The 22,565-nt window shown below is 46.4% G+C and overlaps 2 protein-coding genes across 2 annotated transcripts; both read right to left on the reverse strand.

Annotated features, from left to right (window-relative positions):
- Positions 1-2,863: 2,863 nt before the first annotated feature.
- LOC125706821 (uncharacterized) lies at positions 2,864-13,669 on the reverse strand. The gene is made up of 8 exons (XM_048973661.1): positions 13,412-13,669; positions 12,037-12,177; positions 9,035-9,235; positions 7,795-7,982; positions 6,387-6,600; positions 5,865-5,963; positions 3,750-3,820; positions 2,864-3,243 (listed from the first exon to the last, which is right to left on the reverse strand). Exons 1-8 carry the CDS (start codon positions 13,667-13,669, stop codon positions 3,084-3,086), a joined length of 1,332 nt encoding a protein of 443 aa, XP_048829618.1. The 3' UTR covers positions 2,864-3,083.
- A 773-nt stretch (positions 13,670-14,442) lies between these two features.
- Positions 14,443-22,070, reverse strand: ctr9 (CTR9 homolog, Paf1/RNA polymerase II complex component). The gene is made up of 24 exons (XM_048972732.1): positions 21,905-22,070; positions 21,171-21,269; positions 20,487-20,726; positions 20,279-20,396; positions 20,088-20,177; positions 19,743-19,999; positions 19,421-19,528; positions 19,072-19,308; positions 18,895-18,984; positions 18,663-18,791; positions 18,332-18,515; positions 18,161-18,249; positions 17,867-18,052; positions 17,665-17,752; positions 17,411-17,559; positions 17,173-17,289; positions 16,904-17,049; positions 16,589-16,660; positions 16,365-16,500; positions 16,118-16,264; positions 15,760-15,914; positions 15,501-15,597; positions 15,289-15,401; positions 14,443-15,203 (listed from the first exon to the last, which is right to left on the reverse strand). Exons 1-24 carry the CDS (start codon positions 21,947-21,949, stop codon positions 14,795-14,797), a joined length of 3,501 nt encoding a protein of 1,166 aa, XP_048828689.1. The 5' UTR covers positions 21,950-22,070; the 3' UTR covers positions 14,443-14,794.
- Between the last annotated feature and the right edge of the window lie 495 nt (positions 22,071-22,565).

The raw sequence follows: 22,565 nt of genomic DNA on the forward strand, positions 1-22,565 counted from the left end.
TGCGTGTCTTCCTTGTGCCTTGAGGGGAGGTGGGACCAGTCGAGCAGTGCTGGAGGATCGGAGAGATCATGGTGCAGAGCGGGGTGTGATGAGGTCCTTTAGGTAGGATGGTGCCAGAGAATTTTTGGCTTTGTATGCGAGCATCAGTGTTTTGAATCTGATGCGTGCAGCTACAGGAAGCCAGTGGAGGGAGCGCAGCAAAGGAGTGGTGTGGGAGAACTTGGGAAGGATGAAAACAAGACGAGCAGCTGCATTCTGAATCAGTTGGAGGGGACGGATGGCGCTCAGTGGTAAACCCGCTAGAAGCGAGTTGCAGTAGTCAAGGCGTGAGATGACGAGGGACTGGACGAGTATCTGGGTAGCCTGGGTGGAAAGAAATGGACGTATCCTCCTGATGTTAAAGAGGAGAAACCGACAAGAGCGAGAAAGACTGGCGATATGTGAGGAAAATGACAACCGATCATCTATGGTAACTCCAAGGTTTCTAGCAGAAACCGAAGGACGGATCAGGGAGTTGTCAAAGGAGATCGCAAGGTCCTGGAGGGGGGATGAGTCAGCCGGGATGTAAAGCAACTCAGTTTTACTAGTTTTGAGTTTTAGCTGGTGAGTGGTCATCCAAGATGAGATGTCTGCCAAGCATGTAGAGATCTTAGTGGAGACATGAGTGTCTGAGGGAGGGAAGGAGAGGATGAGTTGAGTGTCATCGGCATAGCAGTGGTAGGAGAAGCCATGTGAGGATATAACTTCGCCAAGAGATTTAGTGTAGAGGGAGAATAGGAGAGGGCCAAGAACCGAGCCCTGAGGGACACCGGTGGAAAGACAACGTGGAGTAGATGTGGATCCATTCCATGTCACTTGGTATATCGCATCCAAGCCGGACAAATTTGGGATCAAGTTCTGGATGGCCACGGATTTGGAGACCAAATACGTCTGCAACGTGTCCCCTAACTTGGGAAAGGACCCCAGTCACCAGAAAAGGGAGAGGCTGGCAGAGAACATGGTCATGAGTCTGATGGAGCCATTTCTGGATGACGGGAGAAATGTCACAACGGACAATTTCTTCACCTCACTGGCACTGTCACACAGACTGCTTCAGCGCAAAACAACACTACTGAGCACAGGGAATAAAGTTTGGTATGAACTTCCTCCAATTTCAAAGGACACTGCACAGCAAGAGGAATTCTCCGCGTCAGTGCTTAGAAGTGGCAGTGTCTCCTTGACAATTTATGCACCTAAAAAAACAAGATTGTGTGTGTTCTGAGTTCCTTGGACCAAGATGTGGCGATCTGTGAAGGCAGAAAGAGGAAACCCAACACGATAACAGACTATAACCACATGAAGGTATGTGAATGTGTGTATAATTTTACATCAGTGCTACAATGTTTTCTGATATGTACTATACAGGCCTATATAGAAAGAAGGTAGAAAAAAAGCAAATACACTCATGACTCTCTCTCTCTCTGCTGTTATAGTGTGGTGTAAATGTGTTGGACCAAATGGCGCGCATGTATTCCGTAAGAGCAGCAACATGCAGGTGGCCAGTAGCTGTATTTTACAACATGCTGGACCTGGTGGTGGCAAATTCCTACGTTCTGTACAAGGCATGTACAGGGTGGGAAGGCAAAAGAAGATTATTTTTGAGTCATCTAGCCAAGGAACTCCATTGCCAATTTATGCCACAAAAGGCTATGGGGACAGAGGAAGGCTGCTGCTGTGCCAGGACTTGTATGGACAACTCAGTGTCAGGTACAGGAGAACTGCAACAGAAACCGCAGCAGGTTTACCAGTGCAAAGTGTTACAAATTCACTTGCGCCAAATGCAGGGATGATGGTCACTGGGTCTGCAAACACTGCAAAGTTTGAAACACTAAATTTTTTTTATAAATAAAACAGACTTGTGCTTCCATATATTTTGTGAATGTGTGTCTTTCATATTTGCAGGTCAGTCAGCATGTGGGATATTTGGTATAGATATGGCAGACTTTTGTGAAGGTTTCCATGTCACACACAGAGGTTTAGCCTGCCTTGGATTTTAGCTGCTCTGAGTAAAAAAATGCAAATGTGCCAGGCCTCACAGGTAATGGGTGTGTTTGCACAACAAAAGCAGGAGGACAATGGCCCAAGAAACTCTCAGCAGGGATGCTAGTAGGTGTTAGGCCCAGGGAATTTACGCAAATTTGCGTAGATTTGGCAGTTCTAGTGTTAATAAAACGTTTGGTTTACTTGCACCATGGCCTGAGTGTCAGACTTCAAATTAAGACCTTAAAGTGCTTCTTGTGGCTCCTTCCAGCAGGCGAGGGAAGCAAAATCGAGCCACTCGTCATTCTTTGTCTGCCCCCCTCCCCCCCAATGACCTGTATGCCACACATTGTGATACTTGAATTTTCTTTTCTCCTCACAGCATGTTCAGGGACTTAAGCGGCATGTTCAGATTTTGATCAGATGAGCGTAACGTGCATTTCTTTTTTTAAGTTTGTCTTTTTAATTGGTGAATAAAATTGACTAGAGGAATGTGAATTGGTATTTTACTTCCCTAGCTGATATTGGGAAACCAAGCTTTTAACCCTTAAGTGAAATCTATTGGCAAGCAGTATTTAAATGTTGGAAGTTATGAATTATCCCTTGTGTGGTTAAGTGCTGAAACCATGGTGTACCACTTTAAGTAAAGCTGAACACTTAGACAGGTTTCTGTGATTCGGTCTCCAGCTGAATTGTGAACATGTCACGATGTCACTCTTTGTATGTGTTGAATGTGACCATGCTAACCATTGCAGTAGAATGTCACTTTACTGCCATGAAAATCTAATAAATTTCCTCAGATACTGAAAGACCTCACATTCAGTTAATGGTAGTGTTTGTCTTTATTGAGGGAGCATCTTGGAGAAAGGAGAAAGCAGGGTGTGCTGATATCTGCAAACGCATGGTAAATCTGTGCTAGTTGTAGGAATATTCCACAGTCATTACAAATTCTAATCTTAGTTTAAGTACCACTGACTACTACTTGCTATTAAAGTACGACACCATAAGACTGTACCACTCGGTGTTCTATTATTGAAGAAAGCTGTTCACCCTGTTCCTTCCTTTCATTGGTCATCAGTAGGTAGCCAGAAGTATTCGACGACTCTCCGGCCACTCCGCCGTGGACCTGTGTCAGGTGCCTCTGGCCCCATTGGTGACAGCTCTGAGAAGTGGGCAGGACCAAAACTGCTCCTAGCACTGGGTGCTGTCACTCGGTGTATAATCCTGATTGGAGGAAGGGCTGCTTGTTAGAAAATAGGCAGTGCTTCTCAATGGTGATTGGTAAAGGGATCCTGAATGTAGTGTAGAGTGCATAATTTTTTGTTAGTTGTTAAATTGAAGGCAAGTCTATAACTCATACTAGTTCATAGGCCCCAAACAATTATGGGTGGTTGAGAACACAAAACGTACGCATTAGACTTAAGAAAAATCTCATTCTTATTCAAGAAATATATTGTACAGCAGGGCTCTACAAATCTGGCCCTCGATTCGAAATCCAGGCCTTGTTTTCAGTTCTCCCATTATTCAACTAACTGGTTGAATAATCACTGATTTTGATTGGTCAGAGGCTTCACACCTGGCTGACAGGTAAAGGAAGGCTGGGAAATCATAAGTACTCAGCCCTGCTGTACAATATAATAATTCCTTCTGTGGGCAGTACAGCCATTAGCAGTATGGTAGGTTACAGCATCCTTTGTAAGGCTGTGTTTTAAACCCTTATGGGGCCTCACCTCTCCTGGGTCCTCTCCCCTGCATCCTCACCTCCGGTATCAGCCGTGGAGATGTAAACGGGGTCCCCCTCCTGCATACAGGGTTGGGTAGGTCAGTGGTCAATCTGAAATCTTATCCTGAAGAAGACTGCATGCCCAGAACTGGAGTATAACACCCGGGTAGACCGCCAGTGGAAAATTCATCTCATGGTTACGGTAAAAGAGGATAGGAGGCCTCCCCACCCAAAACACCTTCTGAACGTAGAGCATATACACGTAAGTGGGATTTTTGAAAACAATTGTCTTCTGTAGCTGGGTTACGGGCTGCAAGCTCATCAGTAGGGCTGCAACGATTCATCGAGTAACTCGAAGAACTCGATTACAAAAAAATCGCCGATGCAAATTCTTTGCTTCGATGCTTCGTGTAATCCGCACGACTAGTGATCACCGTGTTTCACCCGGAGGATTATTACTGTCGCACAGTGTGCTTACGCTGCATCACGTGTAGCAGGTTTGATTTGAGGGCGCGATGGAGGAAGACAGGGAAAATAGTGAGGGAAGTCAGAGAAAAAGAAGTAAAATGTCTGAAGTTTGGGACCATTTCAAACAAAAGAAAAGCGAAAATACTGTACAGTGTGTCCATTGTAAAACCAAATTAGTTTACCACAATAGCACAACGTCAATGATTCAACGTCTCAACAGAAAGCACCCAGTCTATGCATCCAGTCCACAGAGCGGAACCAGTACAAGGTAAGCGCGAGCGTTTCACTCACCTCTGCGGCTAAAATAAACCTGCGATAGAAACGTATTTATGGGCATATGTGTGAATAAAAAAGTGTAACAAGATTCAGCCCAAGCAGCATCTATTTTCTCTCAAAAAACTGATAACACAACAGCAGTGAAAATGATGCTGTCGTAGTTTAACCTGGAGTTGGAGCCCGTCTATACACTAACAGCAAAGAGTAACGAGACGGTTCCGTTACAGAGATGGTGAACTCGGGTGGAGTGACGGAAAACAACCTGCAGTGCTTATAATCCCTACTAAACCTTTACTGGTAAGGAGCTGGCGAGAGTTTTCAGCTGCTCCCATCCACCGCCGTTTGTCTTACATAGCAAGGCTACAGTAAAACTATACAAGTTAAAATAGAAGCTGTTTGTATGCAGATAAACTGTTAACTTAGTTTGACACAATATTTAAATTTGGCAACTTGCCGCAGGCTGACAGCAGCCGTCACACTTTGTCACAGTGATACCCGCAACTAGCATGCAGTGTGAGTCTAAAGGTCAGCTAGATCTATTTCAAGGCTTTAGTAATATTATTTTGCAGATTTAGATTAATATGAATATTATTACATAATTATAATAATATTTATAATATAAATAGCAAAGTGCTTTCTGTGTGTTCTGGCAACATCTACACCATCAGAACGTTTGTTTTCTGCAGCAGGAAACATTGCGTCAAAGCGGAGGGCATGCCTCAGTTCATGTTGATATGCTCACTTTTCTTCATTGCAACCACGACATGCTCCTTTAAAGGCTTACACACACACACACTCTCTGATTCTCTAACACACTTAAACACACACTCTCACTCACATTCACTTACACATACATGAACATGCACACACCATTCCTACCTCATCCAGTAGATACAATCTTGTCAGAACTTTTTTTTATGCCTCGTATAAATGTACAAGAATACAAAGTAACTTTAATGTATGCCTTAGTTTAAGATATACGTATACCTTTTTCAGTAATTTTATTTGACATTATTTTATTTTTGCATTTAAGAAAGTGTTTTCTTTTAAAAAAAAAAAAACCAAATATGTACATAAATGCACTAAAAGGGTTTTAGTTCTTGTCAGTTGTTGTATGGAGTTCAATCATTAAAAATATTCCTAAAAAGGAAACCCATGAGTTATTCATTTTAAGAGACCCGCCTATTTTTGCTTTTTTGTATAGTTACTATTGCTCTTTAATAAGACAAAAGTATTTCTTATCCGATTACGCGATTAATTGATGGAATAATCGACAGAATACTCGGTCACTAAAATAATCGATAGCTGCAGCCCTACTCATCAGCACTGAGGCTCCAGCAGTCTGCTTCCTGCCCAGCACAACGAGCCCAGGAGTTACCGTAAAGTTCCTGGGTGACCCATCAGAATTCTTCAAGATCTTGATTCGCTGGTCACTCTCAGTCATACACAGGAAGTAGCTTTTGATGTTTGCTTGAGACTGACAAGAAGCGAAACATTAAAGCAGTTTGTGGGGCGCGGGGGGGGGGGGGGGGGGGTAATTTGTCAAAAAAAAAATACAGGTTTTCCTCTGGCCATTGTTATCGTTCATCTCTCTAACCCAGCCATTGACCTTCAGAAGATGTATCACGTTTAGCCAAATATTGTGTCATAATATTGTGACTGAAAGATAGACATCATTGCTAGTGCTGGAAAATTAAGCCTAAAACCTGAAAATCAGGTGCTCTCCTCCATTACCCTAACAGCCTTCAGATCTGTAGCATATGTACTTGCACATATCCAAGTACAGAGAGACATTACAGTCCGAGACGATCCTGTGCATTACCCTGAAGATTAACCGCTTCAGTCATGGCACTGCGGCCCTCATGGCGATCGTCCCTTTCTACAAATGGGAGGCACTTACCGCCTTATTCTGTCTCTGGGAGCGGAGATCCTCCAGGGCCTTGAGTGTGGCCGCCATCGCCTGGTGCTTCTCCTTCCAACTCAGGCTCTCCTCTGCTCGTTCGCGCGTCTCCTGCTCCGCTAGCCGGCACTGGCGCTCCGCATCTCTCCGCGCCTGGGACACACGCTCACAGACTTCCTCAGCTGCTACGGCCTTACGGCGGGAGCTCGCCTCCCTGCGAGGCGGCCAGGAGAGAGTCACCCAATCCCAGATGTTTGCAGAACTAAACAAACAACTAATGAGTAGAGTCAGAAGATCATAACTAACTAGCTGCTTCGCAGAACATGCTGCTTCAGCATCTCCTAAATAAGAGACGTCTTTATTTATTATTTAGTGTAGTGAAAAATATCAGAGTGCAAGTACATTTGCAACACAATGGACTTGCACAACACATTATAGACCAGCCACTTCTGAGTGACAGTGTCATAGTTCTAGATGGTGAGAAATGTTGGGGGTGAAGCACACAGAGGAAACAGAAACAGTGAGGTTTCAGGTTTACAGGTTTCAGTATCCTTATGCTAGGTCCTTTTACAATGAACTCCAGTCTTAAAAATGAATCCATTTTGGAGTTAAAATACATTTTAAACACCTGCTGGACAATCTTCCATGCTTATTTGTATGAAGTTTACGAAGACTTAAAAACATGCTGCCTTACTAGCGTTAAAGACTGACCAAAACAAAACACAAAATCACGTGCTGTCTATGATTTCAATATGCAAGCGTGCAATAACCTATGATAAAACTGTTACATGTCACCTCTGCAATTTATCTTAGCTTACATAGTCTCTTATTAATTTGCTATCTTAATAGTTTGAACACTTCAACATATTGTTTACTTGTATATATAATTTACTTCTTTGGTATATTGTTTATCTCATATATAATGTTTTCCTCACAATTGTGACTGCATCGACTTGGGCAGCCGTTAACGTAATCTCACTCTGACAATAAAAACCTTTGGCTGTCTCAGTAAATGACATCTGTTTCGGTGACAAAGGGACTCATTGTCCCCAGAGGCGATGGAATAACACTCTCCAGCATGTCAGTTCATTCTACCTCAGCTGTATGCAATATAAACTGAGAATAAATGAACAGGCTTTAAGTGTTGAATTATTCTGCCGGAGCTGGTGGTAAATCCAGTCAAGCGCTGACTGTTCGTTTTTCACTGCTAATAAAACAAAAGCGGAGTTGACTTCACAAAAGAAAAGATGAGAACAGCAAAGCACAGTTTACTAATTATCTACACGCTTAAGTCACTGTGATAGATTCAGTCTGTTAAAGCAGGGAGACACGGTAAGGTTTTTAAACAATGAACCCCGGGATGTGGTTTATCAGGGACTGATGAAGGCCATGAGGAAAACCAGCTCACTTCTCTCTGAGTTTTGCGTTTTCTTCAGCGAGCAGCTTCTGGCTCATCCTCAGCTCCTTCTTGTCCTCCTCTAGGCCACGGTTCGCCTCCACGAGAACTTGTTTGTCTGAGGAGACCCTATCCAGCTTCAGTTTGGTCTCAAAGTAGTTCTTTTCCGTCTGGGCCAGAAGCAGCTGAATATCCATGTGCTAGAAGGTAAGACACATGTTGGGAAACGAATGTTGGGGAACATGTTATGTCGCGTCCTTCTGTATGCTCAGAGAGTAAGTATGTAAAAGTCCCTCGCATGCGGAACTCTCTGAACCGAAGGGTTACAGAGGAACATCACACGTAATGTGCAACGTCATCATTCGTCCTATAAGAGGCTGCGGTGGAGAATTAATGGCTTCACAGAAAACAGTGGAAGGTAATAAGTAAACCAAGCAAAGGGCCGCCACACGCCAGCTACTGATTATTATTTGAGCTCTTACCATCAGGCAAACTGTACAGGTCAATCTGTGCCCAGATTAAGGCTAAAATCCAGCTTTTCCCCACAGCTGCTGCCAGTCTCGCCCCCCTCCATCCCCCCCCCCCCACATCCAATGTACAATAAGATCAATACCTCAGCTCAGTGTATGACTCATATATCTGAAGCTGACAGTAAAAGATTTTTTTTACTTTTTTTGACTTTGGATCTAATTGGAATTCATTCTGCTATTTGCACCCCTTTGTTCTGTTCCACTAATACCATTTTGCTCTGTATTTCTGGTTTCTGAAGCCAACATGAAGGGAGCATCAGGGCGCCCAGACTGATTAAAGCCCACCTGTCATGCAGGAGGCAGCCGGCCTGGGGCTCGCGGCTGCGGCTGCTTTGAGCGGCATGATATTCAGATGTCGAAACGGCATTTCCGTGACTCGCAGTTGCTGCTGGATGGGTAGTTCTGCTGTCTGATAGCTGCAGGGCATACTGGTTTTACCCGGGCACCTCAACTATTAATTACACTAACAAGGTAATTATTTAGATTGGCAGTCGTCTTGCCCAGAGCTTTGGCTGCCAGTCAGGTGGTACAGTATAAGAGTGGTTAGTTGACCATGCGGTGCGGCCAATATTGGCTTATTTGTTGTACAGCAGAGGGAAAGTATCAGTGCTTCGGTTTGTCAGAACGTCTGCAATTTCCTTCAAGGTTAATAAAATATCTAATCTAATTCCCATCCGTCCATCCATCCATCCATCAATCAATCAATCACAGTGGTTCAGTACCCGGTTCTTCAGCTGCTGGTGCTCCTGCACCAGCTGCATCTTCTCAGCCAGCACCAACTCCCGGTCCTTCTGGATGTCCAGCAGTCTGGCCTCGGCCATCGCCCGGGCCCTCTCTGCCTCACCGTGAGACACCTCTGCATCCTCTGCTGCCTTTGAGCACAGTGTCACCCTCTGCTGGCTGATGTGGAGCTTCTGCTTCAGCTGGAACGGGGAATTGGAGGGGTCACTCTGGGACATCTCACATACATAGGGTGACCATATGTTTCTGGACTTGTCCTCATTTTTTGGAACCTAAAACTGGCTGAAATGTCTAGGATTTCGCTCTATTTCAAGTTTAAATTTGCTTTCAGCGTGCATATTTGTGTAGCTTTGAAGCCTCTCTTTATGTCCCACACCCAATGTCTTTTTTGAAAATATGATCACCCTATGCATACTAGGGCTGCAACGATTCATCGAGTAACTCGATTAAAAAAAAAATCCTCGAAGCGGATGCTTCGTGTAATCCGCACGACTATATACTGTTTAGTGATCACCGTGTTTCACCCGGAGGATTATTACTGTCGCACAGTGTGCTTACGCTGCATCACGTGTAGCAGGTTTGATTTGATGGCGCGATGGACGAAGACAGGGAAAATAGTGAGGAAAGTCAGAGAAGAAGAAAAATGTCTAGAGTTTGGGACCATTTCAAACAAAAGAAAAGCGAAAATACTGTACAGTGTGTCCATTGTAAAACCAAATTAGCTTACCACAATAGCACAACGTCAATGATTCAACATCTCACCAGAAAGCACCCAGTCTATGCATCCAGTCCACAGAGCGGAACCAGTACAAGGTAAGCGTGAGCGTTTCTCACCTCTGCGGCTAAAATAAACCTGCGATAGAAACGTATTTATGGGCATATGTGTGAATAAAAAAAGTATAACAAGATTCAGCCCAAGCAGCACCTATTTTTCCTCAAAAAAAAAAAAAAAAACACTGATAACACAACAGCAGTGAAAATGATGCTGTCATAGTTTAACATGGAACTGGAGCCCGTCTATACACTAACAGCAAAGAGACTTCATCTCTGTAATGGAACACTCAGGTGGAGTGAAGGAAAACAGCAGCAGTGCTTGTAATCGCTACTAAACCTTTACTGGTAAAGAGCTGGCGAGAGTCCGTAATCAAACCAGCTCTTCAGCAAGCTGAAAGGTAAAGAAAAGCGATGTTTGTCTTACATAGCGGCAAGGTTACAGTAAAGCTATACAAGTTAAAATAGAAGCTGTTTGTATGCAGATAAACTGTTAGCTTAGTCTGACACAATATTTAAATTTGGCAACTTGCAGCAGGCTGACATCAGCCGTCACACTTTGTCACAGTGATACCTGCAGCTAGCATGCAGGGGTGAGTCTAAAAGGGAGCATGGAGTGTACACAGCTAGATCTATTTCAAGGCTTTAGTAATATTATTTTGCAGATTTAGATTAATATTAATAATATTACATGATTATAATAATATTAATAATATAAATAGCAAAGTGCTTTCTGTGTGTTCCGGCAACATCTACACCATCAGAACGTCTATTTTCTGCAGCAAGAAACATTGCGTCAAAGTGGAGGGCATGCCTCAGTTCTGAGCATGTTGATATGCTCCTTTAAAGACTTTAAAGACACAAATACACTGATTCTCTAACACACTTAAACACACAGACTGTCACTCACATTCACTTACACACACCATTCCTACCTCATCCAGTAGATACAATCTTGTCAAAACTTTTTTATGCCTCGTATAAATGTACAAGAGTACAGAGAGTAATTTTAATTTATGCCTAGTTTAAGATATATGTATACCTTTTTCAGTAATTTTATTTGACATTATTCCATTTTTACATTTAAGAAAGTGTTTTCTTTTTTAAAAAAACCCAAAACAAATATGTACTTAAATGCACTAAAAGGGTTCAGTTCTTTTGTCAGTTGTTGTATGAAGTTCAATCATTAAAAATGTTCCTAAAAAAGAAACCCATGAGTTGTTCATTTTAAGAGACCCGTCTATTTTTGCTTTTTTGAATAGTTACTATTATTCTTTAATAAGACAGAAGTATTTCTTATCCGATTAATTGATGGAATAATCGATAGAATACTCAATCACTAAAATATTCGATAGCTGCAGCCCTAATACATACATATATTTGTATATGTTTTTAAAACTTAAAGACTGTTAAAGAGTGGAATATTAGGATCAAACAGAAAGGAAACCAATAGACAACAGCAAAGAATTCTGGGTAATTCCGCCTATCTCACCATGGGTGTAAAATTTCATGCGATTACCTCCCTTTATAAGTGCAGGGAACAAAACAAAACATCACTGCCTTGTAAATTGGAATGATTTTATATGTTTTGTTACGTAACTTGATATACGCAGTTCTGTCTTTAAAGTGGCAAAGTATTTTGCAACGGCTTGCTTGTGCACTGTATAATCGATCGTAAACTTTGCCGGTGCACCTATATATATATAGAATTTTCCCCTCAAATCCAAAGCAGACATACTGTGCCCTGCTGCCCCCTGGGGGATGTTCAGCTCTTTGCTTGAGTGGAGGAGGACCGGGGAAGAGATTGCTGCCATCTGGTGGCCAAATAAAAATAATGTATCTAAGTGTGTACAGAGCTTCATTTTCTCTACATTTGCAACAAAGCATGTGGATCTGACCCCTGACCCAGATAAGCAGTTAGAAGATGATGTACGGATAGGTTTGAGAGCTCCGTAGTTACACAAAAAACCACCTAAAATCATCACCAAGCCTAGTGTACTAGAATAGGTCAGCTAGCAATATCATTTTCAAGATAATAAAAATTGTGAATCAGGCCCAGTTCTGTTGAGAGCGACCCGAAGGTGGCCCCAGGGAGAGCAGGAACCTGGAGGGCAGCCTGCAGTGTGTCCTCCCCAATATCAAACTCTCCTATGCCACCGGGTGGCGCTGCGGATGGGCCAGAATGCACTGATGGTACTCCTGGACAGCGCACCTCCTTGATCTGTCCCTGGAGCTCCTGGTTCAGGCCGCGCAGGTTCCTCATGGTCAGTTCGTTCTCCGTGCGCATCACTATACGCTCCATGTGGATCTCATTAGACAGGAACTTGTTCTCCTGCTTCAGGTCTTCGCATTCCTGAGGGCACATGAGTTACTGCTCACCCCGCGGGTCCATGGCTAGCTGCTAATGCACAGTTAGCCACTAATGGTAAATATAGCTAGACAGATATGCATGTCACCAATGATTATTTTACTATACTGTGGTCCAGTGCCATCATTATCCCCATTAGACTTGGTTAGTACTTCCTCTTTACTCATTATCATATTGCACTCCTCTGTCTTGTACGGTGTTGTCTTCTGTTACATTGTTGTCGGTCATCTTGCCCTCCCGTGCGGCTGTTCCCTCCTAGGACTGTTGACTCTCACGCATGTGCCGTGACACTCACGCTTTCAGACTCTCACACAAGAAATCTTACAGCAACTCTATATTATTACATTATAAGCCTATAATTAGCTACATTAAAAGCTATTCACAAGGCAATAAAACTGTTACATACATGTAAATGAGTGAAGGAATTGAACATCTCATGCCAGCCAGCTGACCAAAGCTGACAACCCTGCCCTCGCTGTAATTGGCATAATAATGTCACTGCATTCCTCTGATAACATGTGACAATAAAACTGATAAACTGCTAAGGCTTGAGATTATCAAGAACTAACAACAACCTGTAAATAGTCTCCGCTTGCTGTAATATGACACTACAGTGGTTCTCACGAGAGAAAGAGTAAGAAAGACGGCACATTTTGGATGCTTTTTGGTAGATTTTTAGGTTTAGATTCATATTTTCAGAAACTGATGATCAGATTAGACTGTAAACAACTGTATCTATTGATATAGTGCACATCGGAATACGGTGTCTGGTGAATAGCGAGTAATTTGTCAGCCAGCTAAGAATGACTGCTGGCATTTGCAATCAGACATTAGGCGATCGGTGTGCATTAGTGATTAGCTTCAGAGTTATCAAACAGCCTGTGTTTCTGTGGGGTGGCCATTGAGTGCGGTATCTGTAACGCATCGCTAAATGCAGACGTTTAACCGCACAGTACCACGCCTCTCATCGATCCCTGCATCCGCGGGGTCGGAGAAGGGGGTGATGAGAGACAGACGGTACCTGAGTGGACCTCCCGGTTCACGTGTGCTTTGCGAGGCTACAGAAACAGGCCTCCATAAGTCACATGATCGCCAAACCCACCCCTCAAGCAAAGAAACACCATTAGGAGGACCAATACGGACTGAATTAGTTCAAAATAAAATTATTTACATTATTAAAATAAAACGATGTGTAAAGGAAAAGAAAATAATGCATTACCTTCCTTTTCCTCACTAGCTCCCCCTGCAGGCGGCTGATCTGCAGAAAGGAGGCATTGGGGCTGAGCGCGCTAACGGGCCGCACGACTCTGACGGGTCGCCGGCAGGTTCTCGGCGCAGCCAGCACCTCCTCCTGGCCGTCCCTGGCGCGGGATTGCCGGCCCTCCACGCTGCCACTGCTGAGGGAGAGCGGCTTCCACGGCCCCAACGAGGAGGGGCTGGCGTGGAGGTCCAACTGCGAGGCGGCTTTCAGCGACATCCGCGCAGGCGGCGCCGGTTCTGCTCCGGCCGGCAAAGCGCACCGTAGCGGAGCAGCTTTGGCCCAGCTCTGACTCTGGATCTCCCCATTACCTGCCTTGTCAGATAGGATGAATTATTCATGGGTCAGCTGACACCAGCCCCAGGGGTACGTGCAGAAACCGGACCAGGCCCGTTGCTAATAGAAACCGAAAGTCAACTCAAGGTGTGACCCTACCTTGACTAATTATACCTGAACCCATCTGCATGAGATGGGAGCGCAATGGACATCTTCCAGGGTCAAAGGTCAAACATTACACAAGCGCTGCCTAATCTCTATTATAGCGGACCTCATGAACCAATATATATACCTGCAATTCCACTGTCGGACCCTTGGTGTTGAAAAATCTGATACATATATATCTTTACCTATAGTAATGTTCATGGGACCTGACTTTGGTGGTCAAATCATATTTAAATTTCACAGCGTATGAGCATTAAACTTTTAGATCTTATTACAAAATCAAAATGTCATAAAACTTCCCGCTACTGTAGGAACATGTTAAAGTTTTACTGCTCGGTGTAAGTGGAACCTCTGAAGTCGCTTGCATAATTCAGACTTCGCTGAGCACAGACTGCATTCTGGGTGGTTAAAGACCCAAACAAAACTTTATAGCCTCATAGTTAGCAGTAATGACACCGAAGTCACTTCAGTATACCCAGTTTTCCTCAAATTAATATAAACCTAACCACATTTAACAAATACGTCAACAAAGATGTAATCAGGAGCAAATAAATGGTTCATTTATCCATTTTTATTGCCTACATAACAGTTCATATTGTTCTAAAAGTTCTGAAAAGAATTTGGCATCTTAATTGGGTGTAGCTTTTAATATACACAACACAGGTCCGACGCCCATAACTCATTAACAACAAAAAAAAAAACTACAAAAGAAATCTAGAAAGAATGAGGTGAGATTGGAGCTCGACGTACAATTTAAACAGAAACGTTATCAGAACTCCAAATGTGGCACATCACCTTGTTTCACGTGATTATTTCAGTAGAATAATGCAAAAAAAAAAAAAAAAATGGGTTACTGTCGAAAGGTTCTCTTTATGTGAGGGGTGAGGAGAATACGTCCGGCCCTCAGTCACTGTCGTCGTCGGAGCCCGGATTGGACGCCTCGTTGTTGGAGTGCTCTGGTTCAGATTCATTGTCAGATCTACGTGGCGAGCCCTCGTTGTCCGAGCCCCTGTCCGAGCCCCTGTCCGAGTCCGCGACAGGCGAGTTGGGCCGCGAGTCCTCCCCGGAGGCCTCTGAGCGGCTCCTCTTGCTCTCATTGTCAGACTGCTCTGAGTCGGACTGTGGCTGCAGCCGCTTCCGATTCACCGGCCTGTCGCTGCCCGAGTCGTCCTCAGAGTCGGCCATCTCCCGTGGGCTCCCGGCCTCGCTGCCACTGCCACCATCCCGCCCTCCGTCCGACTCGCTGTCCGACGCGATGCGCTTCCTGTGCGACGACTCCTCTTCAGAGCCGGAGCCGCTGTCCCGGGGGATCCTGGGAAATGGATGCGTGGGAACTGTTACTGCACTCTGCATGCAGAGCGAAGCACCGATTCCTCTCAGGATATCGAAAGGCTCACCTGTCCTCAGCGATTTTCAGGCCATCCTCATCGGAGGAGGAATCCGAGGACGAGATGATGGCCTTGGATTTGATCTTCCCTTTGAGAGACTGTGGCATCCTCTCTGGCTTAACCTGTGTTAATAATTCCACGCCATAAGTGGGACTTTCATGAACATTCACACCAAGTCATACATTTTGGGAAGTGGGGGGGGGGGCGACGACGACACAGACCTTCTCAATTCGCTTTCGTTCCCTGGCCTTGCGTGGCTTCTTGGACTGGGATGCCTGTTCATCATCCTCACTGCCTTCGTCGCCTCCCTTCACAGATCTGTAACATACATGTGGAACCACTTGCAGGAAATTCCCACCGGAATATAAAAATTTCAGGCAACATGCATTAAAATCAGCCCTGAAGCACCCAACCATATTCATGGTTAGATGGATTGTCCTGTCTGACCCACCCTCTGACGTCTGTCCCCTGCAGCCTCACCTTCTCCTCTTCTTGCGTGGCTTCCTCTCACCCTCCTCGTCCTCCACTTCCTGCTCACTCCCGCTTCCGCCCTTCCTCCTCTTCTTCTTCTTCATGGGCAAGTCTTCGTCGGAGTCGTCGTTGACAAAGTCATCCATGTCGCCCCCCTTCTTGCGCTATAGAACGACAAACATATATTTCAGAGATAAAACTTTCATATGGTTACCCCGTCAGCCATGGGAGTTGACCTCACAACCTCCCGGATACGGGCAGAGATTCCTAACCTACTGAGCTAGCCATCACCCTACTTCCCAAGCAGCCCCCTTTCCTTTTCACTAGCGGGACAGTCAGAGCCCGACTTCACAATGCTGGCACTCACCCTTCCAGAACTGCTTTTCTTCTTCTCCTTGGATGGCTCCTTCATGCCCTCGGAGAATGTTAGGAGGTTCTTGGTCTTCTCCACATACTGGGCCCTCTGCTCCAGCAGCTTCTTCTGTTCCTCAGCCTCCCTGTTGCGCTTCTCCTCCTGCCGGACCAAAGCGCGATGTGGTGAACTGGGAAATCAGGCGGTCACGCCCCCCCCCCCCCCCCCCCCCCCCCCGAGTGGGAAAAGGGTCAGCACTGACCTGCTCCTTCATCAGCTGCTGCCGCAGGAGGTCCCTCTCCTGCTCCTGCTTGGCACGGAGCTCCTTCTCCTCCTCATCCTGCTTCCGGGCCCGAGCCACATGATACTGCGCCTGGCTCAGCAGATCCGAGCACTGCCTAGAGGGCCACACGCACAGGTCTGTGTTCACAGGATGCAGTCGCGGGAAAATATCACCAGGTTCCCTCCAAACTGGAGATCCCTTACCGAGCCTCTGTGGAAGCTAGAGCCAGGTCGAACCTCATCTTGTCTCCCGCTTTGCTCAGGTAGCTGAAGTATCTGCACAGCAGGCCAAGGAGGAAAAGTCAAGATTTATCATCCCGTGTGTGATGCAGGTCTGCCCCCTGCAGGCCACACCACACATTAATTGTGAAGATGCTTTTATCCAAAGTGACACAGGGTCAGACAGTCCCTGGAGTAACTGGGGTTAAGAACCTTGTAAACCACTCTGATGACCCTGGGACTTGAACCAGTGACCTTCTGAGCACAAGTCTGGCGTCCTACCCGCCGAGCCACGCCTACCTGTGGGCCAGCTCCAGCTCCTTGACCGCACTCAGCACAGCTTTCAGGTTGCTCTTCTCATCCTTCAGCACCAGCGTGGCCAGCCTCTGCAGCACCAGCGCCACGTTGAACATCAGTACTGTGTCGTTAGGGGCCACGTGTCGGGCCTGGTGGGGAGGGGTGATGACATGAGAATCTCATCTCCAATGACATAATACCAACCCTCCGTCACAGAGATGCAGGAAGCGAGAAACCACCCAGGCATCCGCCCCACCCACGTCCTCATTCACCTTCAGCAAGGTCTGCTTGCACTCCTGCAGCTTCCCACACTTAAAAAGGGCCCGGGCCAAGTAGAGGAGCACCTCCGTGTTCTGGTGCTTAAAGAACTTCTTCAGGCAGTTCTCATACTGCACAAAAAAAAAAAAAAAACACATGGACACGGGTCAGACACACAGTGGGCCACACCAATGGCCTGCCTGACACCGGCGACGCCCCCTGTCCCCGCCCCCAAGTTCTGCCTCTCCTCACCATCTGCACCGCACTGATGTACTGCTTCTGCTCCACGTAGATGTGCGCCAGGTTAAGCCAGACGTCGCTGATCTCCGCCGTCGCCTCCCTCACCTGGGCGAAGACATCCCGGGCTTCGCGGAAGTAGCCCTTGTGAGCCAGGACGGCACCTGTAGACAGGTGAGGAGGAGAGAGGAGAAAATGATGGCGGATCTGATTAGGAATCGTAAGCGATGAAGGCCTGACAAAACACATATGGTCGCATGAAGACACACCGATGCCGTTGGCAGCGTAGAGGTTCTTCGAGTCATTGCGTAGGACCTGCTTGTAGATTGCCAGGGCCCGATCTTGGTGCCGCTTTTCCTGGTGGAGACAACAGGGAGTGTGGCCCCTTAGTCACCGGCTGAACGCCCCGGCCAGCCCAGCCCATCCTAGCCCAACCATGTCCAGCCAAGCATGGGCCAGAAGCTGCTGTACCTTCTCACGGTCCCTGGTGGGCTGGTGCAACGTCTGCAGCCAAACATTTCCCAGCGCCAACATGGAATACGTGTCGTTCTGCGTCGATTGCTGTTTCAGGATACGTTCAAACTTCTTCTGGCCCGGACCCCACTCCTGCTTTGCCAGGTGGAGGTTCCCAATAAGGGACCAGGCATCTGGGTGGTCCTGGTAGAGCAGAGGGGTAGCGGGCACAAGCCAACTTGTCAAAGTGCCTGACAGGACACAACATGTGTCCAGCATTCAAGAAAGAATCGCAAACTTTTTGAGAGCTACCTGGTTGATCTGCAGGGCCTCCTTGAACCAGTCGGAAGCTTCGTAGAAGTTGCCCTTGTCGCGAGCCATAGCCCCGAGGCGCAGGTAACCTGGCGGACACGACAGACAGACGCATCAGAGCGGGACCGCCAGATATAGGAGGCCCAGGGAAGCGGGTGGGATGGTGCGTACAGTCGACGTAGTTGGGGTGCTCGCGCAGAATGTTTTTGTAGAGCTTCTCGGCCTGGTGGAACTCGCACATGGCCTCGTAGAGCCGGGCCAAGTTGTAGGAGGTGGTGACGGAGATGGCGTTGTAGTAGTGCTCGTCATGCTCGCCCTCAGCTTTTGCCCGTTCCAGGGAGGCCAGGAAATATTTCTGAAAAGGGAACAGGACAGCTAGCTCTAGTCCCAATTCCCTCTGTAAGTCACTGTAAGCCATGTAGCTCATGTACGTAGGACACTAACATGCTAACGGGATGGCTAGCTCTAGTCCCTATTCCCTCCACATGTCTAACTAGCATACCTTGGCTTCACCCAGGTTGCCCAATCTGAAGTGCAGAGCCCCCAAGTTGTTAAGAATCTCGGGGGGAACATCAGCCTGGACTTTCTCCTGCAATATGCGAGTGGCTGTCCCATATGCAGACAGCGCCCCCTGCAGAAAAGAAGGATGACGGCAAGGCATTCCCTCCATGGTCTTTTAAAGATGGGACCAGCATTACAGTACTGAAGGATGTGGGGAAAATTAAAAGCGATACCTGGATGTCTGTCTGTTCCAGAATTTGAGCCAACTCAATCCAAGCCTCCACGTCATCAGGGTACTGCTCAGTTACCTTCTTCAGGTGGCCCTGAAATACAAAAAACAGAGGTCAGCTGTTCTTACCCCATCGGTTATGAAGCATAGAGACACAATCACAGGAGTCATCTCTCCTCACCTTGGCCACATCCCTCTTCTCTTGATCATCCAAGGTAGCATACAAAGAACCAAGGATCTTCATTGTCTCGTAGTTGTTAGGGTAGGCTTTGAGAACCTTCTCAAAGCACTGCGCTGCATTCTCCTTGTCCCTGCGGTACACATACATCTGCCCCAGACCAAAGAAGGGCAGCACAAAGGTAGAGGAGGCGAACTGGGTCGCTTGATAGTAGTACTGGAAGGCCTGGTCATAATCCTCCTATAGGGTGACATTCACTGTAAGGCGACCGCAGTGAAGCCAGGTAGCATGTGCCGAGTCATGAAGGGATACGGACTCGACAGCCTACGAGACAGTTGCGCCGAGCTCAGACCTGAACGTGAAAGGAGCGAGCCAGCTGGTAGCAGCTCTCCGCCTGCATGGCCTCCACCTCCGTGTTGTGGAAAGCATGAAGTGCCAGGTGCTGCACTTTGCTGTAATCCTTGTAAGCAAAAAAAAGCACGAAAAAAAAGTCACAACAAGAAAATTATCATAAAACAGAAAAGGAGAGCTGTGGGAACAAAAGAAAAAAAGCAACTTCCAATTCCTAGCAACAACATCCTAAATCTATATTATCTGAAAGTATGCGATGGATAATCCATTTAGACCCGTACCCAATAACGGCAACCATCCCCCAGCCATTTGTCCCTTTTTACCTTTTTGAAGAAGAAGTGATTGGCCAGGTGGTTGAGCACCATGGGGTTGCTCGGGTCTATGGTGTAAGCACGGGACAGCAGTTGCACACCCTTCTTGATTGAGTCAGCCTCCTTGTTATTGAGCTCCAGCACAGCCAGTCCCACCAGGGCTCCCACACACTTGGAATTGAGCTCCAGGGCGCGGCCGAACGCAAGCCGAGCCTTCTCCAGTTTGTTCAGCTTCACGAAGCAGTGACCCATGCCCAGTCGCACCTCCGCTAGAGGGCAGAATCAGAGGGTGAGACATTTTGCTGGGCCCCACAGAAACCACTCCTGACCTCCAACGCAAGTCATGGTGGAGCTTACCGGGACACCCTGGGTTTGTGCGAAGTGCTTTTTTGTAATAGGCCAGAGCTCCTCTGTAATCTTTCTTGTTAAAGGAGATACAGGCCTTACCTGTGAACAGACAGACTATTCAAGATGCTATATCTATCATTCGTATTCAGTATAGACTGGACATCTTTAATTGTATGGGCTAAAAATTTAAGTCCACTTGCCAAGAAGTGCAGGGATGTTATTCGTGGACTGATTGAGAACGAAGTGGAACTGCGCATCAGCCTGGTCCATCTTATCCCCCTCCAGCAGACAGAAGCAGGCTCGACCCAGCAGGTGGTTCTGATGAATTCAGAGGTAGCAATCAGGTTCATCGGAAGACTTGACACCTCAAGATACCATTGGATTTGGAAGAGAAAATGAGAAGCTCACCTGATCGTACATTATGATTTTGTCCGCCATGGTGTACAGCAAGGTGGCCTGCGTGATCAGCTCCTTCTTGGCATCCTTGTTCTTCTCCTTGCGAGCCTGTTGTACATAGTAGGCTGCAAGGGTGTCCAAACAGGTCATCTGGTCCTTTTCATGGTCCCTGTAATCCAGGTTTCCATCGATGCGGGCCGCTTCGAGGAGCTTTACGAAGTCCTCCGTCTTCCCTTGCTTGTAGTACTCCAACTGAGACAGACAGATGCTTTAGGTTTGGAAGGTCCCTACTTGAATCTTCACACATACTAAATACTAAAACATACGGCCATAAAGAAAATGTAGACTGGACCCATCATTTCTGCAGCTTCTCAAAAAAATTATAAAACAAAAAATGCTGCCCATAATGGCTGGTCATCTCTATCATATCAACAATAGAGGTTAGCAGGTATTTCAGAGTACTAGTAAATATGGCAATGTAGCTAGATGACTACAGACACAGCGCAAATCTCCTAACTGTCATGGTTTCAGGAAACCTTTATCACACATTAAAAAAAGTTCCAAAACCTTCTCTGAAGACCTGCTGCACACAGTCCAACGGCACTAATACAGCCCCGAACCCAGGATGTACTTTCCCCTACGTCGTCTTTCTGCCCGTAAGGAAGGCTGTGCTTCTGAAGGACCCCCAGGACTCACCGCCAAGGCAATCCATATGTGAAGCTGCGTGTGCTCCTGCTTTAGGATGCTGATGACCTCGTCTCCTTCGGGAAGCTGGTCGAAGTCAAGCTCGATGACCTGCGTCAGATTTAACGAAGCTATGAAGATGTGTGCATGCTGGCCACTCTGTTAAAGGGATCTTACGTGCTTCTACATATATGATTTCCATATATTACGTTAGATTTAACTTTAGAATTTCATCCTTCATGGATAGTGGAGCATAACCAGATTGACTTCATTATCGCGCCTTGTATCTATTTTTCCTGCGCATGCACTGGTTATTCAAAAACTGACCAAGGTACAGGTGTTCACAGGTGTAAATTCCTCTCCTGAACAAGTGTCAGAGTACGCACTGTACCCATAAGCGGCGCGCAAAGTAGAAATCGTGACCTCATCTGTCACCGCATCTAGGTAGTAACGTCAAAGGCGCCTGATCCAGCAAACAATTCAATTAGTTCATTAAACTCCCTACCGCTTTGACATTGTAACTTACGGAGGCGCAACCATCACAGCTGCGGTTTTTAAAATGTAAAAACCGCTTAAACCGTATGATCACGAGAACGGATGAATCTTGGAACACTTTAATTGAATTAATAAAAGACTTTCCCGGTCAGATATTCTACAACGCCATTTTCGCTGAGATTAGCTACTGAAGAGCTAGCGTGCACGAAAAGGCCCACGAGCAGAGGAACCAATCGAACAGGGGCGCTTACCTCGTCCGTGTCCCGAAGCGGGATTTCGATAGAACCCCGAGACATCTTGGCGGTGTGATCCTCGGATCCGCACAAAGCGTCTTGCTACGCACTGGTACCAGAGACCATCTACGCGACCACACTGAAGAGGCACAGTACTACTTCCGTCCTGCACAAAACAAAAGCGCATGACCATTACTGAGTGTTTCCGGGCCAATCGGTCACATGACTAACAGGGAGCGAATTCCCCGCCCCTTCGGACTCGAGGGCTGAACCCGCATGGGCTCATTCCTAATAGTAGCGGTTAGATGCCTGCTGGTTTTAGCCCTGTATTGACAGTATAGCCACATCTTCGTTGGGCTCCAGAGCAATGTTTTCACTTTCCTATTGCTCCGGGGGTGTCAGATAAATGGCTGGCCCTGTGCTCGTACCCCAAGCCTCGCTCTCGTGTGTGTGTGTGTGTCTGAAAGGTGAGCCAAATGAGATTGCATTTTTATGTACCTGTGTACCAGTACAAGTGGAAATAATGCATCGGTTCTTTAAAATGCTTAAAAGCATGATGCATATTATAATGGAGGCACATTAGTGCAGTGGTTAGCATTATCTCCTCACGCCAGGGTTCCGTGTGTGGAGTTTGCATGTTCTCCCCATGTCATTATGGACTTTCGTCTGGGTACTCCGG

This window comes from Brienomyrus brachyistius, chromosome 13 (assembly GCF_023856365.1).
Source record: "Brienomyrus brachyistius isolate T26 chromosome 13, BBRACH_0.4, whole genome shotgun sequence".
Classification (NCBI taxonomy): domain Eukaryota; kingdom Metazoa; phylum Chordata; class Actinopteri; order Osteoglossiformes; family Mormyridae; genus Brienomyrus; species Brienomyrus brachyistius.